The sequence below is a fragment of the Ahaetulla prasina genome, chromosome 2, assembly GCF_028640845.1.
Source record: "Ahaetulla prasina isolate Xishuangbanna chromosome 2, ASM2864084v1, whole genome shotgun sequence".
NCBI classification, from domain to species: Eukaryota; Metazoa; Chordata; class Lepidosauria; order Squamata; family Colubridae; genus Ahaetulla; species Ahaetulla prasina.
Genome location: NC_080540.1, coordinates 157,243,097 through 157,263,326, shown reverse-complemented (window position 1 = coordinate 157,263,326; position 20,230 = coordinate 157,243,097). Strand labels below are relative to the sequence as shown.

Below are 20,230 nucleotides of genomic sequence, written 5' to 3'. Positions count from 1 at the left end.
TGACCTTGGGACAGTGATTGTCTCTCAACCCAACCCACCTCACAGGGTGGTTGTTGTGGGGAAAATAGGAGGAGGAAGGTGTGTTGAAGATGTTTGCCGTCTTGAGTTATTTGTAAAAATAATAAAGATGGGATATAACAAACTAAATAAATACATTGGGGATGAAAATTGAGAACAATCATGTTCATAAGCACAGACATTTATGTATCAGGTTGTACAATTTTGCATAGTTTGAGATTCAGTGCAAGAAGCTTTTTCCAGACGTTTCTCAAGCTTGTGCTATTGAGTTCATGAACAGCCAGGCATATCACCTTAAGAGCACAAAAGTGTACATAAACAGGGGTCTCTATAGTAGCACTAATATAATTTATGGCACAATTGAAAACCTTCACCCTCAAACTCCTGGTATAGTAGTAACAATAGTTTGTTGTAATAATGCAACATTTTGTAAGCAAAAGAGAACCGAACATTTCTCTCAACTGCTGGCACTTTTTCCTGAGACTTTTGAAACTGATGTCTATTTTGCACATGGTTATCACTGTTAATCATTAAATGAGAATTGGTCAAAGGAATCCCCCCCCCAAATTCAGCTTACAACCTACCTCAGAAGAAAACTACAGCAACTACTGCAGAGGAAATTATTGGCTTTTCAGAAAACAAGACCTTTCCTTGATTTCCCCAGACTTCTCAATTTAAGTATTATTTTGCTGCAAGCAGTGCTGCTGTTTCTCATCACATATAATGTAAAATAGCACAGCATTAAGCCACCAACTTATTATTTCTAAGTGGTAGTCCTTTTAGTAGAACTGTTTCATTCAAAAAGAACAGCAGCAGTATAGCTATGGCAGCAGTATCACAGGTCTTTACAACATACATATTTCTACTTGTGAAAAAAAACCAAGAATAAACAGGCAGTTTCATATATGGATTTATAGTAATTTTTTTCAGGTCATTGAAAAAAAAAATAGGAGTCTTTCTGTACATTACCTGCCCTTTTTATGTGGATTGGGGGGGGGCAGTTGTAGATAAAACAAAAACAAAATTGCATTGGAACGTAACAGTTTAGGATTAGAAATTGGGAGAAGTCCTCATTGGAACAGGAAAAGAGGGTCTGGAGAAGTAGGTGATCACAAACAGAATTCCCCTCTTCATTGGGCCAAGTCCAAAAAGTCCTCCTTGTCTGATTTATGGAGAAGATGGCAAATGTGTAAAAATCAGTAACTGAATCCTCCCCACTTCAAATATGTTTGGAAGTATCAATCAGGAAGGGAAGGTTGCTAGCCATTCTCAACCGCCACAACAAAAAGAAATACAAGTTTTCTTATAAACACCATCTTCAAAAAGAATATTAAAAAGATCAAGATGTGGAGATCAAGATTTGCAAGATGACACCCTATCTCTTGGAGAAATGTTCCCATTGTTCACTCTTCAATGCAGGGTTATATAGAGAGAGAAGGAAAAGTGTATTTACATTTACAGAAAATGAGAAAATGAAACAAGCCACTTCACTATTAAAGACTGGAAGAGCCACTATGCTTTTACCCTGTGTCATTGCCTAGGCCTCAAATGGTGGTCAAAGAGTGACCCCTGATTATAATACAAGGGGGTGGGGGGAGAGGGCTCTTTGTAGGCTAACTACACACTCAGGCAAAGATAGTCTCCTCCCGACGCTTCTTAGTGAGGATGGTTCCTGGTTTGTGTTGGGCATCTGGATGGTTGGCCAGTTCTGGGGGGCATGAAGACACCGGACTCTCAAGGATAGCTTGCTTAAGGTCATAGAAGACAGCAGAGTCCTCTTTGGTGACAAAAGAAATAGCGACGCCACTTTTCCCAGCTCGTCCTGTTCTACCAATGCGGTGGATGTAATCTGCAACAAAGAAGGAATTGAATTGTTAAGTCACAGACACTACTGGTACATCAGATGCAATTTGGAGACCTAGTACAGAGTTCCCCAACCTTTTCGACCTTGTGGACCAGCAGGAGGGGGGGAAAGGGATGGTTCTGCGTGAGCGGCCGCCAAGTGCGTGCGAGCAGCTCCATTTGCTCGAGCAGTATGTACATGCGCCTGCAGCTCCTGTGCATGTACATACTGCTCGAGCAAATGGAGCTGCTCGCACGCACTGTGCAATGAAGCACCTGTGCATGCGCTCACCCACTGCTCGCACCAGTGGTGATACGCGTCCGTGCGCTCGCCTGTCATTTCCACAGTCTGGTTGCAAACACACACCAGAGGTTGAAGACCCCTGACCTAGTGGACTCTGGAGAACTGTATGGCTATGCCTTAAGAATAGCATAACGTTTAATAAAGCAATAAGCAATGGATACAGCATTTCAATGCTCAGAGTACTTTCCATACATTATTTCAACAATTCTGGGACTAGCCTGTGAGACAAGGTGCTGAGTGGTTCTGCTTTGTAAAAACTGTCTAATAAGAAGGCAGCTGGGAGAAGATTTACAGTAAATTACATATGGCTTTTGTATGTACTGCTAGGAGAATCCACTGGGGATATATCTTCTAATATTCCAATCCCCCTGCCTTACTGGTATTCACACATGCTCACAAACACTAGTTCTTCCAAATTTCATTCAGAGAAAAAAACTATTGAACATTCCACAGATGAGGGAACTTGAAGGAAAATAAAAATAAAAGGTAACTCACCTTCTATGTTCTTAGCCATATCGTAATTCACCACCATGGACACATCCTGAATGTCAATACCACGACCGGCTACATCTGTGGCCACCAAAATGTCCTTGGCACCAGCTTTCAAATTGGAGAGGGCAAATTCACGCTGCTCCTGACCTTTACCACCGTGAAGGGTGCAAGCATTGTACTGTAGAGATAGAGATAAGAAAAGTCAAATTGTTGTAGTGAGGTTGGTGCTGAAGAGAGCAGGAACTAATATTGATTATTTCAAAGGCACAGATATTTTGAAAGGGGACTGCAGCAGAAGTAGTTCTACCAATTTCCACATAATTTTAGAGATATCTTGCAAATTACTTTAGGGATAAAAATAATTGGCAGTCAGCAGAGACAGTCCTCTTTCAGTAACAAAGTTCCTAGATAAAAAGCTCCTGCAGACAGAGAGTTGTTTATAAAATTGATGAATACATATTACAAGCTATTTGTTCAACAGTCAACTGAAACAGAACAGAGGAGAGAGAAGTACACATTGTCCAAAAGATAAGGAAAGATTTCGTTCTGGGATGCCTCAAAAGGCAGCCCTGGAAACACTAACAAACCTTGATCTCAACAAACATTTGCAATTCTGTCACTCTGAATAGGATCGTGACTCACCCCCATTTTCTCCAAAGATTTGGCCAATACATCACAGCCCTTCTTTTGATTGACAAAGATGATAATGGGAGGATCAAAACCTTGCTCCAAAATAGCCAACAGTTTCTTCCTGTGTAAGTGAAAGGGGGAAAATGGTAAGGAATAAACAGGAAATAGGATCTTTCAGTTGAGACTGGAAGGTATCGCATATTAAACTGAAATGTCCTGCTGCATTCTAGCTTTCTGCTCTAATACTACACGTATATCACAGTACGCTGAAGCCTTTTTCATCCCTGGGCCACCATTTCAAGAATAATTTAATGCCCTGTCATGCAGGAACACCACAGACATAATCCTGCCTTGGAATCTGCCCACGTTGTTCATTTCAAATAGAGACACAAAGAGCAGAAATGGAAAAAAAACCCGCTAAGGCAACTAAATGACAAAATAATCACCTGTTGCTACATGTTACTTCTTCAAAACATTTTAATTTCTAATGGGGAGATTTTTATCTAAAATACCAGAGCAATGCATGCCATGTAAGCAAAGGATAAGCAGCATAAGACAGCTTTCCAATGAACGAGAAAGATGCATTTCTGCCCTGTCAAGAGGCAGGGCACGGGGATTTTCACTCAAGAAGGTAAGAGTGCTTATGGACGTCTCTTGTGGACCAGCCCTCAGAGGATGCCAATTAAATTTTAAAAACATTTTAAAGTACGCTTGACTTTAAAATACTTTGGCAGTAAGTGTCCAAACTAATTAGCTTTATATTGAATAAGTATACAAATTGTAAGTTGTATGAGTAAACCAAATTATCCATACAGATAATACTCTCTTAATAAACATTTGAATTAAAGATGGCTTCAGGAGGAGTGCCTTAGGGCCTGTAAAGCACTTCTCACTGTTGCACACATATTGTGCACGCACACCCTTCGCGGTCATGTGGTGACGATCTCAATGCTTACCATCTATTCGCATTTATGATGGGTTGCCAGATGGGTGATCACCATCTGCAATCTTCTCTGCCAGCTTCCCCAGAAACTCAAGGGCAAGGAAGGTTGCACGCAGAGGGAAGGGGAAACCCTGCAATCCTGAAGATTTCATCTCCGTTCCTGTAGCTCACTGAAGGATTTCCCCACCATGCACACCCTGAAATCCTTTGGCGGGGCTGCAGGAATGCTTGAGTGCTTGCAAGGGCTGCTTGCTGGGAGGATTTCACCTCCACCTGGAGCTGAAACCCTTTGGCAGCCAGCTCTTTTGCACCATCCATTTAATGACCCAGGAAATTGCTTAATGACCAAAATTGGGGAGTGCCAGGATGGCAGTAATTGAACAAAGCAGTTATGTGGATGTCGTTCTTAACAATCATTTTGCTCAATGACCGAGATTCCGGCCCCAATTGTGGTTGTTAAGCAAGGACTAGTAATGCAGTTTAAGTTCTTAAAAAAGGAAAGCAAATTTAGTTTAATAAAGGGTGGCAGAAATGAATATTGGATATATTTCAACTTTTCCCAAAGTCCTATTTTTTTCTTAAGGAAAAAAAAAAAGAAACCAAACAAAATTTGGTTGTTTTTACCTTCAAAATTTCTGGAAAATGTATGTCTTTAAACAAAGCTCAAGTTCCCATCCTTCACCTCCCATACTAATATTTACCTCTTCTCTGATTCCGACATAAGGAAGACCTTTTGCTCCACACGCTCATGTGGCTTGCCAGCTGAGCCAATATAAACCACAGCTGGCCGGCGCAAGTAACTGCGTGCCAGACGCTCCACGGCAGGTGGCATGGTTGCTGTGAACATCACAGTCTATCATGGAAGCAGACACAGAGAGAAAGAAATAATATGCACACAGATTCTTACTTGGTAGTACTTTTCTTCCGCTTATTCCACAGAACAAAAACCTTTTCTAAAAAAAACCCCCCTTTTGAGCTCTTTTTCCCCTATTGAGAAAGCCTTTTTCCTTTATTCTAAGACATTTGAATTCTCAAGTGAACAAAGCTTTCTAAGCATCATAAAATGCAATTACAATTTTTTTCCCATAATTGCCATGACCAGTCAACTCCCAGTCAGAAGAAAACGCCTTTTAATCATGGGTAACTATCATTTACATTTGAAAGATGACCATGTGAGATTAAGAGGCGGGATTCTGGGTCAAAAGGTAGAACTCAGTTTAAACTCCTTTAAAAAACAACAACCCAGAGTTGATAACAAGACCTCTAAGTGCCACCAACCTGTCGGTATTTATGCTTGCCCGATTCAAAATTGGCCAGCATCTTCTCTGGGTCCTCAGCCTCATCGGTATCTGGTTTCTGGTTAGTAACAGGCATGTGCTCCAGAATCTTTTGCACATCAGGTTCAAAACCCATGTCAATCATACGATCGGCCTCATCCAATACCACATAGGTGCAACGGCTCAGCACCAGGTAGCGATTCTCCAACACATCAATCAATCGGCCAGGTGTGGCAATCACAATCTGGAATTCAGGGGGAGAAAGGTTCTTGTGTCTACCCTGAAACTCAAAGCCAAAATCAATCCTTCCCTTCCCTCCTCCAGCAAATTCTGGAAGCAAAATACTTCTCAGAGTTTGGTCTAGTCAGGACATTGAGCCAGGCTGTGGAGTGAAGGGAATACTGTATTAAGCTATGCATAGTTGCCATTTATCTTTTATAGGGTACATTTTGCCAATCTACAAGGCAAGTATTTGTGACCAGGAAATGTGATGAATTTTATTATTGCAATCGCACCTCGCAACCCATGCGGAGGCGGAAGCCTTGGTCCTCACGTGAGATGCCACCAATAACAGCCACGGTGCGGATGCCCAGGGGCTTTCCAAACTTAATGGTTTCTTCCTCAATCTGCTGAGCCAACTCACGAGTGGGAGCTAAGATGATAGCATAGGGACCTTGATCTGATTCCTCAATCCTGTAATGGAGAAAAATGGCAAGCTGAATGGTAATGTCCAATTGAACCGTGAAAATTTAAGGTGTTTTTTTTTTAAAATAATGTCTTTGCAGTCTAGATCCATCGGAATCATCTTGAAACATATTAAAAACACGTTTCTTGTCATTTTCACTACTTTAACAAAGGATTTCCTTGGGTACTGGATTATCAAATTTAATGGGCTCACACTGGACCAGATTATTTCTAATCTACTATATCTAGCAGCAATTGTTAAATGAAATCGTGCAGTATTTTACATAGATTATTCCAATGTCCAATCAGGGCTTCTTCCAGATGTACGGATGTCTACATATCCAGATGGTGTCCAGTTGGTGAACCATATAAAACAGGAATTCTAATAAGATCACCGCAGTGAAGGGGGAGGAGGTGAAAGAGGGGATTATTTATGAACCACAATCTGGCTTATATTCAACATGCCTTGTTTGTGAGCTTCCCCAAAGTATCTTGCTGATTTCTGTTGGCAACCTTAATGCTGGATTAACCTTTTGACTGACCAAATCTTAACTCCTATATCAAACTGTGTCCTGTTCCTACACTATAATCTGGGAAGTGTGACTTGATTGTGGAGAAAGTTTCATTCCCACACAAAACAATTTTTACAGCACTGAATCCCTTAGTGCAATTCTCTATTTTGCCACAACACAGAGCTAAAAAATCAAGGAAATGATGGATTTTTCCTAGAATGGCCAATTGAACATTGTTTAATGTCAGTACTTGATATAAAGGATAACTATCAACCCCTTAATATTTACTGTTTGCCCAATCTCCAACCTCCTGGAGTGATTTTTCTCCTCCTCCTTTAGAAAGATGTTGCTATTCTCTCACCTATCAATCTTAGGCAGAGTGGTGATCCACACCAGAAGTGGAATAAGGAAGGCAGCTGTTTTACCACTACCAGTCTCTGCCACACCAATGATATCACGATTCTGCAAACCAATAGGGATGGCTTGGCGCTGGATAGGAGTAGGTTCCTGGGCGAAACAAGAAAGAGTTGTCAAGATATATCTGACCTTTTTAGAAGAAATCCTTCAAGTTCAAGGCACCATCAACAGAATCCAGGAAATGCAATGTTCGATTGTGGCTACCACCACCACCACCACCATCCTGCTTCTGAATTAAGTGCCTTGGATTCAACGTCCATCTGCGGTAGTAAGGCTAAATTATTTGGAACTGACAGTAAATAATTCCCTACCTAGATTCTAGTTTTAAATTAACATCATTATAATAAAGCAAAGGAACCCCGTCAGCCTCACAAACTGAGCAGCCTCTCACCTTATAGCCACATTTGTCAATAACCTCCAAGATGTGAGGAGGCAGTGAGGAGTCTTTCCAGGAACGAATGGGATTTGGAATCTTGCCTCCCTTGGTGGTGATGCTGTAATCTTCACGGAAGATACGCCAGTCCCTGTCCGTCATTTCATCAAGTTTCTTTTGAGACCAGTGCCGGTCATCCCATCGCTGCTTAGCCTCTTTTTTACGTAGCTTGCGCAAACGTGCCCTGGCAAGCGAAGATGTTGAATCAAGAAATCAGGCAAAATCAGAAGGAAACATTTATCCAAGAAAAATACAAATGGAGAAAATTTTCTTTAGTTAGGGTTATTCCCAGAACTACAGGATTTTGTTGCCGATACAGAATACAGTATAGAATACCATAGATGGAAGGGATCTTGGAGGTCTTCTAGTCTAACCCTCTGCTCAGGCAGGAAGCCCTATACCATTTCAGACAAATGATTGCCTAATCTCTTCAACTTCCAGCGCTGGAGCATTCACAAGTTCTGGAGGCAAGTTGTTCCACGGATTACTTGTTCTAACTGTCAGGAAATTTCTCCTTAGTTCTAAGTTGCTTATCTCCTTGTTTAGTTTCTACCCATTCCTTCTTGTCTTGCCCTCAGGTGCTTTGGAGAATAGCTTGACTCCCTTTTCTTTGTGGCAGCCCCTGAGATATTGGAACACTGCTATCATGTCTCCCCCAGTCCTTCTTTTCATTAAACTAGATATATCCAATTCCAGCAACCAACCAATTCCAGCAGTATATGTCAAAATCCATAAAATTCCCATTAGCAAGTTTCTCAAAGCTTCTTATATGAATGGGTGGTGATGGTGTGGTTGGTTTTATTTTGTTTGCAAAACTGTGGCAGAAAAAGGAAAGCTGTTTGACCTTCCAAATTTTCTCCCTTAGCCCAAGTTCTACTATTTTTTTTACACTAAGTAATTTCACCACCACTTATTGCTACCGTAATATTTGGGGAAATGTTGGATGATAGTGCATTTACCACCTCCATTTGAACAGCAGGATCCAATAAAAGTGCTGAAGCATAAGCCAGTATCACTCATACAGTGAGGATTCTTGTTTTTATCCTTTCAATTCCCAACATCTTTCACCAACCCAGCACAAAACCTACTCTTCTTGCTCCTTCTCTTCCAGTGTTCGCCGCTTCTCCATTAGGTCTCCATAAAAACGTGACTGTTCCCGCTTCTGCTGTTTCAAGTCAATGCCAGCAATGAAACCACGCCCCAGCAACTGAACCTGGTGTCGCTCCTTGTATCTGTTGAAGAACATATCAAAAAGCCATGATGCGTCTTAACATGTAAGCTCTTACTCTTTTAGTTTTCAGAAAGTTGGGAACCTCTAATCTGAAGTTTTGGTTAAACTATGGAACAAAATTCCATCCCATAAAACGCATCGACAGCTTCAATGATGAAAAATGCTCTCTTTTGGTGGCCAGTGCTTCTATGCACATATTGTACAAATGCCAATTTGCCGCTTGAATCTCTACAAAGCTATCTCACATAAATTTAACTTTGCGCTGTCTCTTCTGCATACTAAATATTTATCCAGGCCTCATACATATTATGAGTGCCAACTGGGCAGAGCCAAGTGAGATGAGTGGGGTAACATCTTGCACTTCAACCTCCGATTCTTTTGAGCTTGTCAAATTTGACAACATGGCTGGTTCTACTATAGGAGTTCTGCCACCTTTTGTTTACATGTATGCTCCCCCCGGCCTTTTTGGGTACCTGGGAGGGACATGTGCATCTGGGCTTGGGAACATTAACAATCAAATGCAAGTGGCCTACCAACTCAAGTAGACAAATAAAAGCAATAGCACTTAGACTTATATACCGTTTCACAGTGCTTTTACAGCCCTCTCTAAGCGGTTTAGAGTCAGTATATTGCCCCCAATAATCTGGATCCTCATTTTACTGACCTCAATCTTGATCCTGGTGAGATTCAATCTGCCAAAATGCAGGCAGCTGGCAGTCAGCAGAAGTAGCCTGCAGTACTGCATTCTAACCACTGCACCATTGCAATAAAGCAATTTTCCACTGACTACTTAACTTGCCCAATTTATATCAACAGGAAATTCTAAATATTTGCAAACCACCTAGTAAATCTAAATCATTAAGACATTCTTTTCCATCCCTTCCTCACAGAGGTAAAACTGTCCTTGTTCTTTTGCATCACATCAAAATGCTTTTCCATGTTCCCTTCACTGCATTCTTCACAGAAGAAAGCAAGCAGGCACAAACACTTCTCCACTCGAGAGTTGAGCTGAGGACAATCTGTATCATGAGCAGCATGCCATACTGAGGCTCTCCTTGAAGAAATACTCACAAAGGATTGTAGTCAATAGAGGTATCTTCTGAAGCATCCCACTCAAAGACAAATTTGCGGTCATTCAAATGTCGAGTGCGCCTCCTCTTCTTGATCCCACCCAAATATCGCTCCTGGCAAGGATGAAACATTTTAACATTCCATTTTGATTCTATCCTATTTTCTCTATGAACAATATAGCTAACAGGATCAAACAACGTGTTCGTTTCTGTTTCATATACTGCCAATAGGTGATGGTTGGAAGTGAGAGCATAATAAACCTGAATAAGGCCACCTAGTGGCAGAATATTTATGGAGGTTCTCAGTCACCCAGGTCACAGTTGTCCCAAAGATTCTTTTTAAAAAACAATTGGACTTCCTTTGTTTTTTCCTTGAAGATGTTTTGTTTCTCCAAGAAGCTTCTTCAGTTCTCTCTGAATGGTGGGGAATGGAAAGTTTTATATGCAATCCTTCCATTCCCCACCATTTAGTCAGAACTGAAGAAGCTTCTTGGATGAGAAGCCAAACATCAAGAAAACAAAACAAAACAAAGAAAGTTCAGTTGTCTTTGAAAAGTATCTATGGGACATCGAGTGGCAGGTGTGCAAAATTTAGAATTCCTGATTCCCAATTCGAACAATTCATCAGTAGGCTTCACAATCAATCAGCTTTACTCGTCTAGAGGTCATCTCTCAGCTGTGTTTATCTTGGACTCATCTACAGTACATATAAGAAGAATGGGCTTTAGAAGCCAAGAGTTATGAAACAGTTGGAAAAACTGCTCAGAATCAACTTGAATTTAAAGATGTTCTACTGAACCCTATTTCCCTTTGAACAATGGCTGCAATTGCCCAAGTCGGCAAGCATTACTTTGATGGCATGCAGCTCCTTGGTCTTGTCTTTCTCCTCACGGATTTTTTGCCGTCCTTCCTCATCTTCATTGCCATTGGTCTCTCGTTCCATGCGTTCCCTGCGCTCACGCCGCTCTCTCTCCTGAGGGTCTTCTGCAAGTAGGGCAAACAATAAGATTTTCACAAAATCAATACAGTATCAGAGAAACCAACTCCAAGCATATAATGTGTTGATGGATTATACAACACCCAAGGAGTGAAAAAGTATACCTAGCATTTTTCTTCCCATTTCTTGGAATTGCTTTCTCTTTTTTCTTTCATCTTCCAGGAATCGCTGTCGTTCCTCCACTTCCTGCTGCCGACGCTTTAAGGCCTCAGCCTCTCGTTCTGCCTTGGAAAGGAACTTGGGCTGCAACGAATCACAAGCAGGTAAATATAAAGAAACTTCCTTTTGTTGAAGTTGTAAAAAAAAAACAACACCACAAAATACGGTTGAGACACATGTAGACTACTACAATCTGTTTTTCTCTAACTTGGTGCTCTTTTGGAACGCAGGACTACACCTCCACCCCCAAATTTTCCGATGTAAATATCACATCAGACTAGTCTGCAATAGGCTGCTGGAATCCAATATGTCTTCCAACAGGCCTTCCAAAAGTTAATTGATATCTGGAAGCGGAAAAAGTGGAGAGAGATGCTCCTTGGGCTAACCTTGGCTTCAGCCTCTTCTTCAGCTTTCTTCTTGGCCAGCAGCTCCTCCAGAGAAAGTGGCTGAGCCTGTGAACAATATAGGCACTCATTAAGGTACCAAGAAAGATCACTAAAAAAGATACTGCTATTATAAAAAGCTTAGTGGCTCTGGACAAGAGCAGCTCACAAAATTAAGAAAAGAAAAATTTGAAGAATATAGGTAGTCCTCGACTTAGAACAGTTCATTTACTGACCGTTCAAAGTTACAACGGCACTGAAAAAAGTAACATGACTGTTTTTCACACGACCGTCGCAGCATCTCTATGGCCACGCGATCAAAATTCAGACGCTTGGCAACTGGTTCATATTTATAATGGTTGCAGTGACCCGGAGTCCTGTGATCAGCTTTACGAGCTTCTGACAAGCAAAGTCAATGGGGAAGCCAGATTCACTTAACAACCCTGTTATGAACAACCTCAGCGATTCACTTAACAACTGTGGCGAGAAAGGTCATAAAATGGGGTATATTGAAAATTCATTTAACAACTGATTCACTTAGCAACATGAATTTTGGTCTGAATTGCGATCAAAAGTTGTGGACTACCTATATATTCTTTTTAAGCAGATCATCGAAAAGAATTATTCTTTAACATCAGAGGGCACACTTGACCATTATTCGGAACGATCAAGAAGTTGCATGCAGTACCTTTTCCTTCTTGGACAATGAATCATCATCTTCATCTTTGCGAGAGTCTCTATCTTTCCTTGATTTGGAATCTTTGTTCCGACCTGGGGAGGTGCTCCTGAAGCAGAGAGAGAGAAAAGAATCAAAAGGGAAGCAACCTTGCTCTGTTGCAGTCAGAATCCATATATTTTCCCTGGCATGGATAAAACAAAAAATATGTGAGCTTCAGGCCTCTCTCTCCCCCCTTGGGAAGAATGTCATTGTGTTTCTGATATCACAGAGCACAGGACTGAAACAACCTCCTGATCCCCTCCAAAGCTAGGGTTCTCGACTAATCCAAAACTGCTACAATTCAAAAATCAAATTAACAATTTCAACTACAGTGAGAAAATTTCAGAGAAAGCCCATCACTTTATCTCAATATTGGAAACTAATCATTACTGCCGGTTCAGAAATTGACTTTTGAAGGCATTTGCTATATCTTGAAAATCAGGTATAATGGAACAATCAGGATCATTCCCATTTAATGTGCAATTTCCAAATATTCCAAATACTCATCTACCAGAAAATATCCAGAATGAAAATACATTTAGCTCTTTCCCAAAGCTGCAGTTGAAAAGTTTACTGCAGGGTTTATTATTTTTCTTGGAGGGTTTAGAGACTTGAAAATCATCCCCACATCATCACAAAATTGGAAAGAATTTGACACCATGTCAGTAAAGGGAGGCACATGGCAAACAAAATTAGGGGACCACACTATTAAAATATACTCCTCAGATTTCTTAAGTGTATTTTTCAATTATGACTTCACTTTAAATGCAAACCTTGGGTCAAGACAAGAAATATGCATTTCAGTACCCTATGCAAAATATATGTACTAGAAGACCACTAATAGCATTTTTTAATCATTCAGCAAGACATTGGTCCACTGAATCAACAGCCGATTTCTGAATAGTGAGAAGTCAGAAAGACAATTTACACAACAAATTTTCTACAACTAGAAAAATCATAGCTGGAATACAATTTTAGCAAGTGTTGTCTCTTAAATCTTGAATAAAATGTGTTCAATTTTCTTAATTCTTGTAAGCCAGTGTAAGGTATCTCTAGGCCTCTAGATCAGGGGTAGTCAATCTTTTTATGCCTACCACCCACTTTTGTATCTCTGTTAGTAGTAAAATTTTCTAACCACCGTACTGTCATTCCACAGTAATGCACCGTGTATCATCATCTGCGCATGCCTCTTGCGCATCATGGATTGGGTTTGGGGGGGAGGAGCGCCGGCTACAGCTCTGCTTGTCTGTTACAGCTGGGTGGTGTGGGGGGGGGAGATGTGCGAGCTATTCTGGGACGAGGCTCTTTTCTTTGTGGTCCCACTATAGCGCCATTTAGTTTCACCAAGGTAACCTGAACTAAACTTATGTGTGGGCGATACAAATAGTATATTTTCAGAAATTTAAATTGTCACGGGGAATTTTATGAAAACCCAATGAAAATGTTTTTAAATAATGCTATGATTTTTTTTAAAAAAGTCAATTAAATTAAAAAAAAGGAAAGTGCTTCAGTATCGGACAAAACCCCTACCGCCCACCATGAAAGCTGGAACGCCCACTAGTGGGCGGTAGGGACCAGGTTGACTGCCACTGCTCTAGATATTGTTGCATTACACTAAGGAGCCCTCTACAATTACTGCAACATCTTTGAAGCAGCTTCTCTTTCTTTCTCTCAAAACCATGTTTACCTGGAGCGTTTTCGGTCTTTGTCTCTTCGATGTCCATCTTTATCACGATCTCGATCTTTCTTATTGCGGTCTCGTTCTTTGTCTCTTTCCCTCTCTTTATATCGCCGCTCTCTACAAACATATGATTTGCAAGAAGAGTGCTTCTTAACACATGTGGCTCCAGAAATTTAGTGTTATCTGCTTAAATTCTGGAGAGTTTATTTACGATTCAAACACATCAAATTCAGAAAGCAACTTTTTCTATGATCTTCTCATACCCACCAAAACAGCTTCTACTGAAATTCAGTTGTTGAATTTGCAAAGGAGACAGAAAAGCAGAGCACAGAAACTGTCAATAAATCTACAGTCATACATGTACACACGAGATGCCAATTTCTGTGCCAGTGTGATAGAACTTAATTTGACAATGAACATAAAAATCAAACACTTATTTGGCAATTAAATTAAAGTAATCCCAACTACTTCATTTCCTGTTGTGTTATCATTCAAAATGGATCAAGTCAAATTATCCCAATTATCCCTAAAAAAGCCACCTCTCAATATGATGATGCACATTACCTTTCAGTTGATTTGGACCTAGATCGGGATCTTGATCGACTACCTCTCCTCCTGTCACGAGAGCGGTGTCGTTTTCTGTCTTTAGCAACAGGGGAGGGTTTTCTATCACGCTCCCGGTCACGTTCTCGTTCTGCTGACCGTGAGCGTCTCCGCTCTTCCTTGATAGGGGAAGAATCTCGCTCTCTCTTTTCAATCGTTTCCCCAGCCATCTAGATTAGGAGGATCATATTAATATGTGGAAGAAAAGGAAAACAGTGAGAAGAGAGAATGCAACAGTCCATTCTTGCATGTAATTGTATCACATTGTATCACATCTTCATGCATGTAATCTTAAAGAAGAATCCATGATAAGATGTAGGCATGACAGGGAATATAGAAAGCTACAGGTAGTCCTTGACTTACAATAGTTCCTTTAGTGACTGTTCCAAGTTCCAACAGCACTGAAAAAAATGACAATTTTTCAAACGATAGTTGCAGCATCCCCATGGTCACATGATCAAAAAAGTCAATGGGGAAACCAGATTTACTTAACAACCATGTTATTAACTTAACAACTGCTGTGGTTCACTTAGCAACTGTGACAAGGAAGATTGTAAAATGGGACAAAACTCACTTAAAAACTATCTCACTCACTTAGAAATTTTGGGTTCAATTGTGGTTGTAAGTTGAGGATTATCTGTAGTTAATATCAATCACACCCATCTGATTGAAAGCAACTTTCCAAAATTTCAAATAACTGTCTTTCCCAGTTGTACTTTGAGATTCCAGGGACATAAGTTAGACAAAGATGCACAACATGTGAAACCCAAGATGTTGCTCAATCTCTTAATATCTCTCACAATAGGATAAACTGGCTGAGAAGTTACATTTCAGTAACATCTAGACAGCTGCATGCTGTATAACCATGGTATGGATATTTTGCAAATATTCTTTTCAAATATGGCTTTCTTGACTTTTAAAATGTTCATATACTTGTCACATATCTCAATTTTAGTCCTACTGACCTGTGCTTGAAAAAAAACAAATATTTTTCTGCTAAAAATAAATAAGTCACTATGACATTTTAAATTAATTAACCTCTACAGTTTCAATTCCATATATACACTGATAACAATACTTTCTGTTACAAATATTGTATTTTACTTTGTGAATGTGGGGAATGATGTGAGCATAAAGTCTATAGGTTTTTGAGTACATTTCAGTATTTCATATAATGAGAAACCATGATTGTCAGTCAGTTAATTCCAGTATTATGCACATTCTGTATCCACAGTTCAAAACATGAAAATCTAGTTCTCAATCCACATACATACATATTCCAGGAAAATTACACTAACATTTCCTGAAAGAATGTGATAATCCATCATGGATGCTACTGTGAATTGTTTTGGGGAAAAGCCAAGCAAAAAGGGCAAAACTGAAAAATAAAAAGTAAGTTCTCAAAGGAATTCTGTGCAAGAAAAAATAGGCAGTGTACAAAACGATTAAAAAAAACCAGTAACTGCAGTTATTCATTGGTCTCTGGTAAACTGAAACATATTTTCCTCATAAAACCAATTAGGTCACTAAGGGTTTATTTTTCTCTCATAAATTGGACAGAAATCAGAAATCTTAAATCTCAGCATTATTTTAGGATTTTCCCACTACCTCACTGTAAAAAACAAGAAATAGAAATATTGGAGGAGAGGAGATAAATTTTAGTCCGATGAGAAACTTTTTCTGTTCCTGGAAATCTGTCCTCCCAAATCCAGGAGCAAGAAGAGGCTGTCAGTGTGTGTGTGTGTGTGTGTACGTGTGTGTGTGTGTGTGTGTATACATATATATATATATTTGTTTTCGTAGGTTTTCACAGGTATAGGTATGTAGGTCTTGGCATGTTTGGGTCTTTTCCCGTGTAAAGGTTGAGAGTATCTTGGTGAAACGTCACCAAGATACTCCCAATCTTACACAGGAAAAGACCCGAAAATGCCAAGACCTATATACACACACACACAAATACATATATATACTGGAATACAGTATATATACGACATACATACATACATACATACATACATACATACATATATATATACACACACTCACAGCCTTCTTTTAAATATTTAGAGTGAGGTAAATGCTACAAAATACATCCATCCAATAGGCTAAATTCGGGTGAGCATTAGTCTGTTAGTTTTGTATGAGTGGATGGATTAGTCTGTTTTATAAGTCGAGCCCATTTTGTTAGTTTATGGTCCCACGTACTCTACGCATATAGAAACATTCAATAAAATTCAATAAGCAATTTATTAAGCTGAAAACGTGAAAGGAACCAATGATAATGCAAAATATATTTTGCCCTTCCTCCTGAAGGAAACAAAAAGAGGGAGACTAATGGGCACTCACTTCCCTAAGACTGCTAGTGGCCATCAATAACAAACGAATCCCTCCCACACCCCCCAATCTTTAAAAAAACCCCTCTTGCTTGTAGCCTCTAACAGCAAGATTCCTGGGAGGAAAAAAAGAAATCTAGTTCACCTGTAACGTTTTTCGACGTCGGTAAATACTCACAGCGTTTCTATATCCCCGCCATTTTAGCCAACCTCATTCCAGTCCCCATAGGCCCTTGCTAGGCAGCATGATGGGAAAGCGAGTCCATCCAGTTTAAGGATCTACCTTCAGGCACTGGGTTGAAACTACAACTCCTAAGAGGCCTCACGAGAAAGGTTAACGTTCCAGCATGCACCACAGCAAATCCAGCGTTTGAGGTTTGGAGAACTACAGTTCCCAGAAGGCCTTCGTATGAGAACGGAGGAAGAGGCGTGCTCGGAGGACGATACGTTGTTCTGCGCAGACGCCTGAGCGTTTGCTCTCACGGTTGTTTTTTTTTTTTTTTTTTTGGCTTCATGCAGGAGGAGGTTTTTCCGCATGGGAACAGATGAGGCTGATGAGAATTGACTGGCCGGATGTAGGGCAATATACATTTGGGCGACCGCAATGCGTTATGGAGGGTTTTTTTTCTCTCTCTCTCGTGAATCTCCAGATTTTTGCAGACCAGCTTTGATAATCCTAGCCAAACAGGTCACCAAAAAGGAAACAGCTCAACTAGCATGGATATGTCCATTTACGTTACATTTGTACATTTTTTGCCCCTTGGGGAACGATAGTAACGGCTGAGAACGCCACTAAACACACAAAATGAAAAATCGTTTAAGCCATGTAGAAGTTTGATCCCTATCCACTTTGTTTACCAATCAATTCAGCTTTTCTTTGGCTAACAAAGTAGCATCTAGTTATCTCACAGCGTTGATGTTTCAACTGCCTCTTGATTCTAACTCATGCTATCTTCCTGCCATTCCTTATATTGGTTGTATACATAGAATAATAAGAGCACCAGTGTGTCTACCGTCCCTGTCCTAATGTTTCCTCTATTTGTATCTATTTTATGTATTCAATTCATGCTTATATATATTACCTAGTAAGTTCTTGACAAAATAAAATAAATGGAAACAATAGATCTCCTTATCTCACTGCATTTCCTGTTCTGAACCCTTTTATTTATTTATTTATTTATTAAATTTTTATACCGCCCTTCTCCTGAAGGACTCAGGGCGGTGTACAGCCAGAGTAAAATACAAAATATATACAATTAAAATGGATTTAAAATATAAAATTACTAAATGGCTCAGAATTAAAATGAATTTAAAATTTAAAATACTACTAAAACCCAATTTAAAATCAATTTTGATTTTGTTTATCCAAACTCATTTCTTAAAAACCTCTCCATTTCAAAGGTTCTTTAAATGAATAATCTGGTTTAGGCACACCCATTAGTTTTACAGTAATATATTCAAAATTGTGGTGTGATGACCTGCACAAAAGCCAATAAAGCAAAGAAAACCATGTGTTTTCTACATATTATCAATCTTATATTTGCTATTTGTTCATGTGCCCTTTTATCTTTTCTAAAAGGTGTCTGTTCGTTTCAAATTTCCCTTTCTATTGTAGGAATTTAGCACCCACCCCCCTCCTAGAAGAATGAAATATTCTAGGAAATATTTTAAAAAGCAGAATATTATACCTTCCTGGATGAGAAAAGGAGAAAAGGAGAAACATGCTCTTGGAAAGCGGCCCCCACCTTTGTTAATAGCCCCAGAAAGACAAAAGACATCTTATCTACAACACAGAAGACCTTCAGTTCCAGGGTGATGGGATTAAGACATGGTCCTCAGGACATGATAGGATTAGGCTCTACCCATCTCACCACATGGCACCTGGGAAGATTACATCAGCCAGCAAGGCTCAGGCAAGCTTGAGGGACAACCTACAATGTTAGCTAAGACTCCCACCCCCTGGGAGTCTGACAACCAGTCAGGATACTCTTCCTGTGCCCCAGAAAGTTCAAAGCTCAGAAAAAGCATAAAACCAGGGAGCACACAGGATCTCAGCCCCTTTTCTGTTCAGGATCTCAAGCCATGTGATCCTGGCCACCATTAAACCATCTTTCCAAGCAGCCTCCATGTTTCCAGTGTCTTTGTCCCCACTTGGAACTGAACCCAGATGGATATTTCTTCCAACACTATCTTTCTTTGAAACTCTTTAAGAGAACTAAGGAATTACTGCAATGTTTTGATGAGCAATTTCTTACTTGTTTGGTTTCTTGGATATTTTAGCCATATCAACCATATCAAGTGGTTTATTTGGCAGCTATAAGCTACCTGATAGTTATAGATATCTTACAGCTCTCGCTATCTAATGGAATCTTCTGCTGAGCATGTTCTTTCTCAACAAATGAACTTTTGTTGTAAATACTATAACTATGTGAACTCTTTTTTCCTTCTCATTTAGGCAAAACCTCTGGCTATTTAACAGCATACTATTTTTTCTGCAGTTCTAATTATCCTCTGAATTCTGTGTTTTTCTTGTTGGTTTGGTTCTGCAACCCAACAAGAAAGACACAGAATTCAGAGGATAATTAGAACTGCAGAAAAAATAATTGCTACCAACCTGCCTTCTATTGAGGACCTGTATACTGCATGAATCAAGAAGTGGGCCGTGAAAATATTTACAGATCCCTTACATCCTGGACATAAACTGTTTCAACTCCTACCTTCAAAACGACGCTATAGAGCACTGCACATCAGAACAACTAGACACAAGAACAGTTTTTTCCCGAAGGCCATCACTCTGCTAAACAAATAATTCCCTCAACATTGTCAAACTATTTACTAAATCTGCACTACTATTAATCTTCTCATCTTTCCCATCACCAATCTCTTTCCACTTATGACTGTAACTTTGTTGCTGGTAATCCTTATGATTTATATTGATATTGATTGTTTCCTGAATGCTTATTTGTACCCTATGATTATCATTAAGTGTTGTACCATTAAATGTTAAATTTGTACCCTATGACCATCATTAAGTGTTGTAAGTGTTGTACCTTGATGAAAGTATCTTTTCTTTTATGTACATTGAGAGCATATGCACCAAGACAAATTCCTTGTGTGTCCAATCACACTTGGCCAATATTCTATTCTATTTGTGTAAAATAGCACACAATTTCTGCATTTTATTCTCTATGCCGTTTCTCTTCTTCCACAGTCCTTGTGTATTTGTTCTTACTAAATGTGTTCTAGACCTAGTGGCAAGGTGGAAAAGAAACTTATTAGATTAACTGTTACTGTCATTAACAGAAGTATCTTCACATAATATTGAATTGGATCCTTTCTTTTCCAAGAGAAAATTTCTAAGAGCTTCCTTGACATTGGCATTTCCTGATATTTGTCTTCATGGTTCCCAGTGCAATGTATGAATTCCAGTTTGTTCTATTCCTCTTATTTTAAATGATTACCAAATTATTAATAAATTATTATCTTGTGAAAAAGACTGATTT

The 20,230-nt window shown here is 39.6% G+C and overlaps 1 protein-coding gene across 2 annotated transcripts; it reads right to left on the bottom strand.

The window, feature by feature from the left end:
- Positions 1-910: 910 nt before the first annotated feature.
- On the bottom strand, positions 911-17,080 carry DDX23 (DEAD-box helicase 23). Of its 2 annotated transcripts, none has more exons than XM_058169638.1 (17): positions 16,873-17,080; positions 14,356-14,564; positions 13,798-13,908; positions 12,081-12,177; positions 11,396-11,461; positions 10,955-11,093; positions 10,704-10,837; positions 9,855-9,967; positions 8,641-8,784; positions 7,511-7,736; positions 7,064-7,209; positions 6,022-6,199; positions 5,508-5,750; positions 4,931-5,082; positions 3,299-3,407; positions 2,660-2,834; positions 911-1,867 (listed from the first exon to the last, which is right to left on the bottom strand). In XM_058169638.1, exons 2-17 carry the CDS (start codon positions 14,562-14,564, stop codon positions 1,644-1,646), a joined length of 2,466 nt encoding a protein of 821 aa, XP_058025621.1. In that variant the 5' UTR covers positions 16,873-17,080; the 3' UTR covers positions 911-1,643. The 2 variants fall into 2 exon arrangements, with proteins under 2 accessions (XP_058025621.1, XP_058025620.1); XM_058169637.1 differs by having other exon boundaries at positions 16,906-17,080.
- Positions 17,081-20,230: the final 3,150 nt, after the last annotated feature.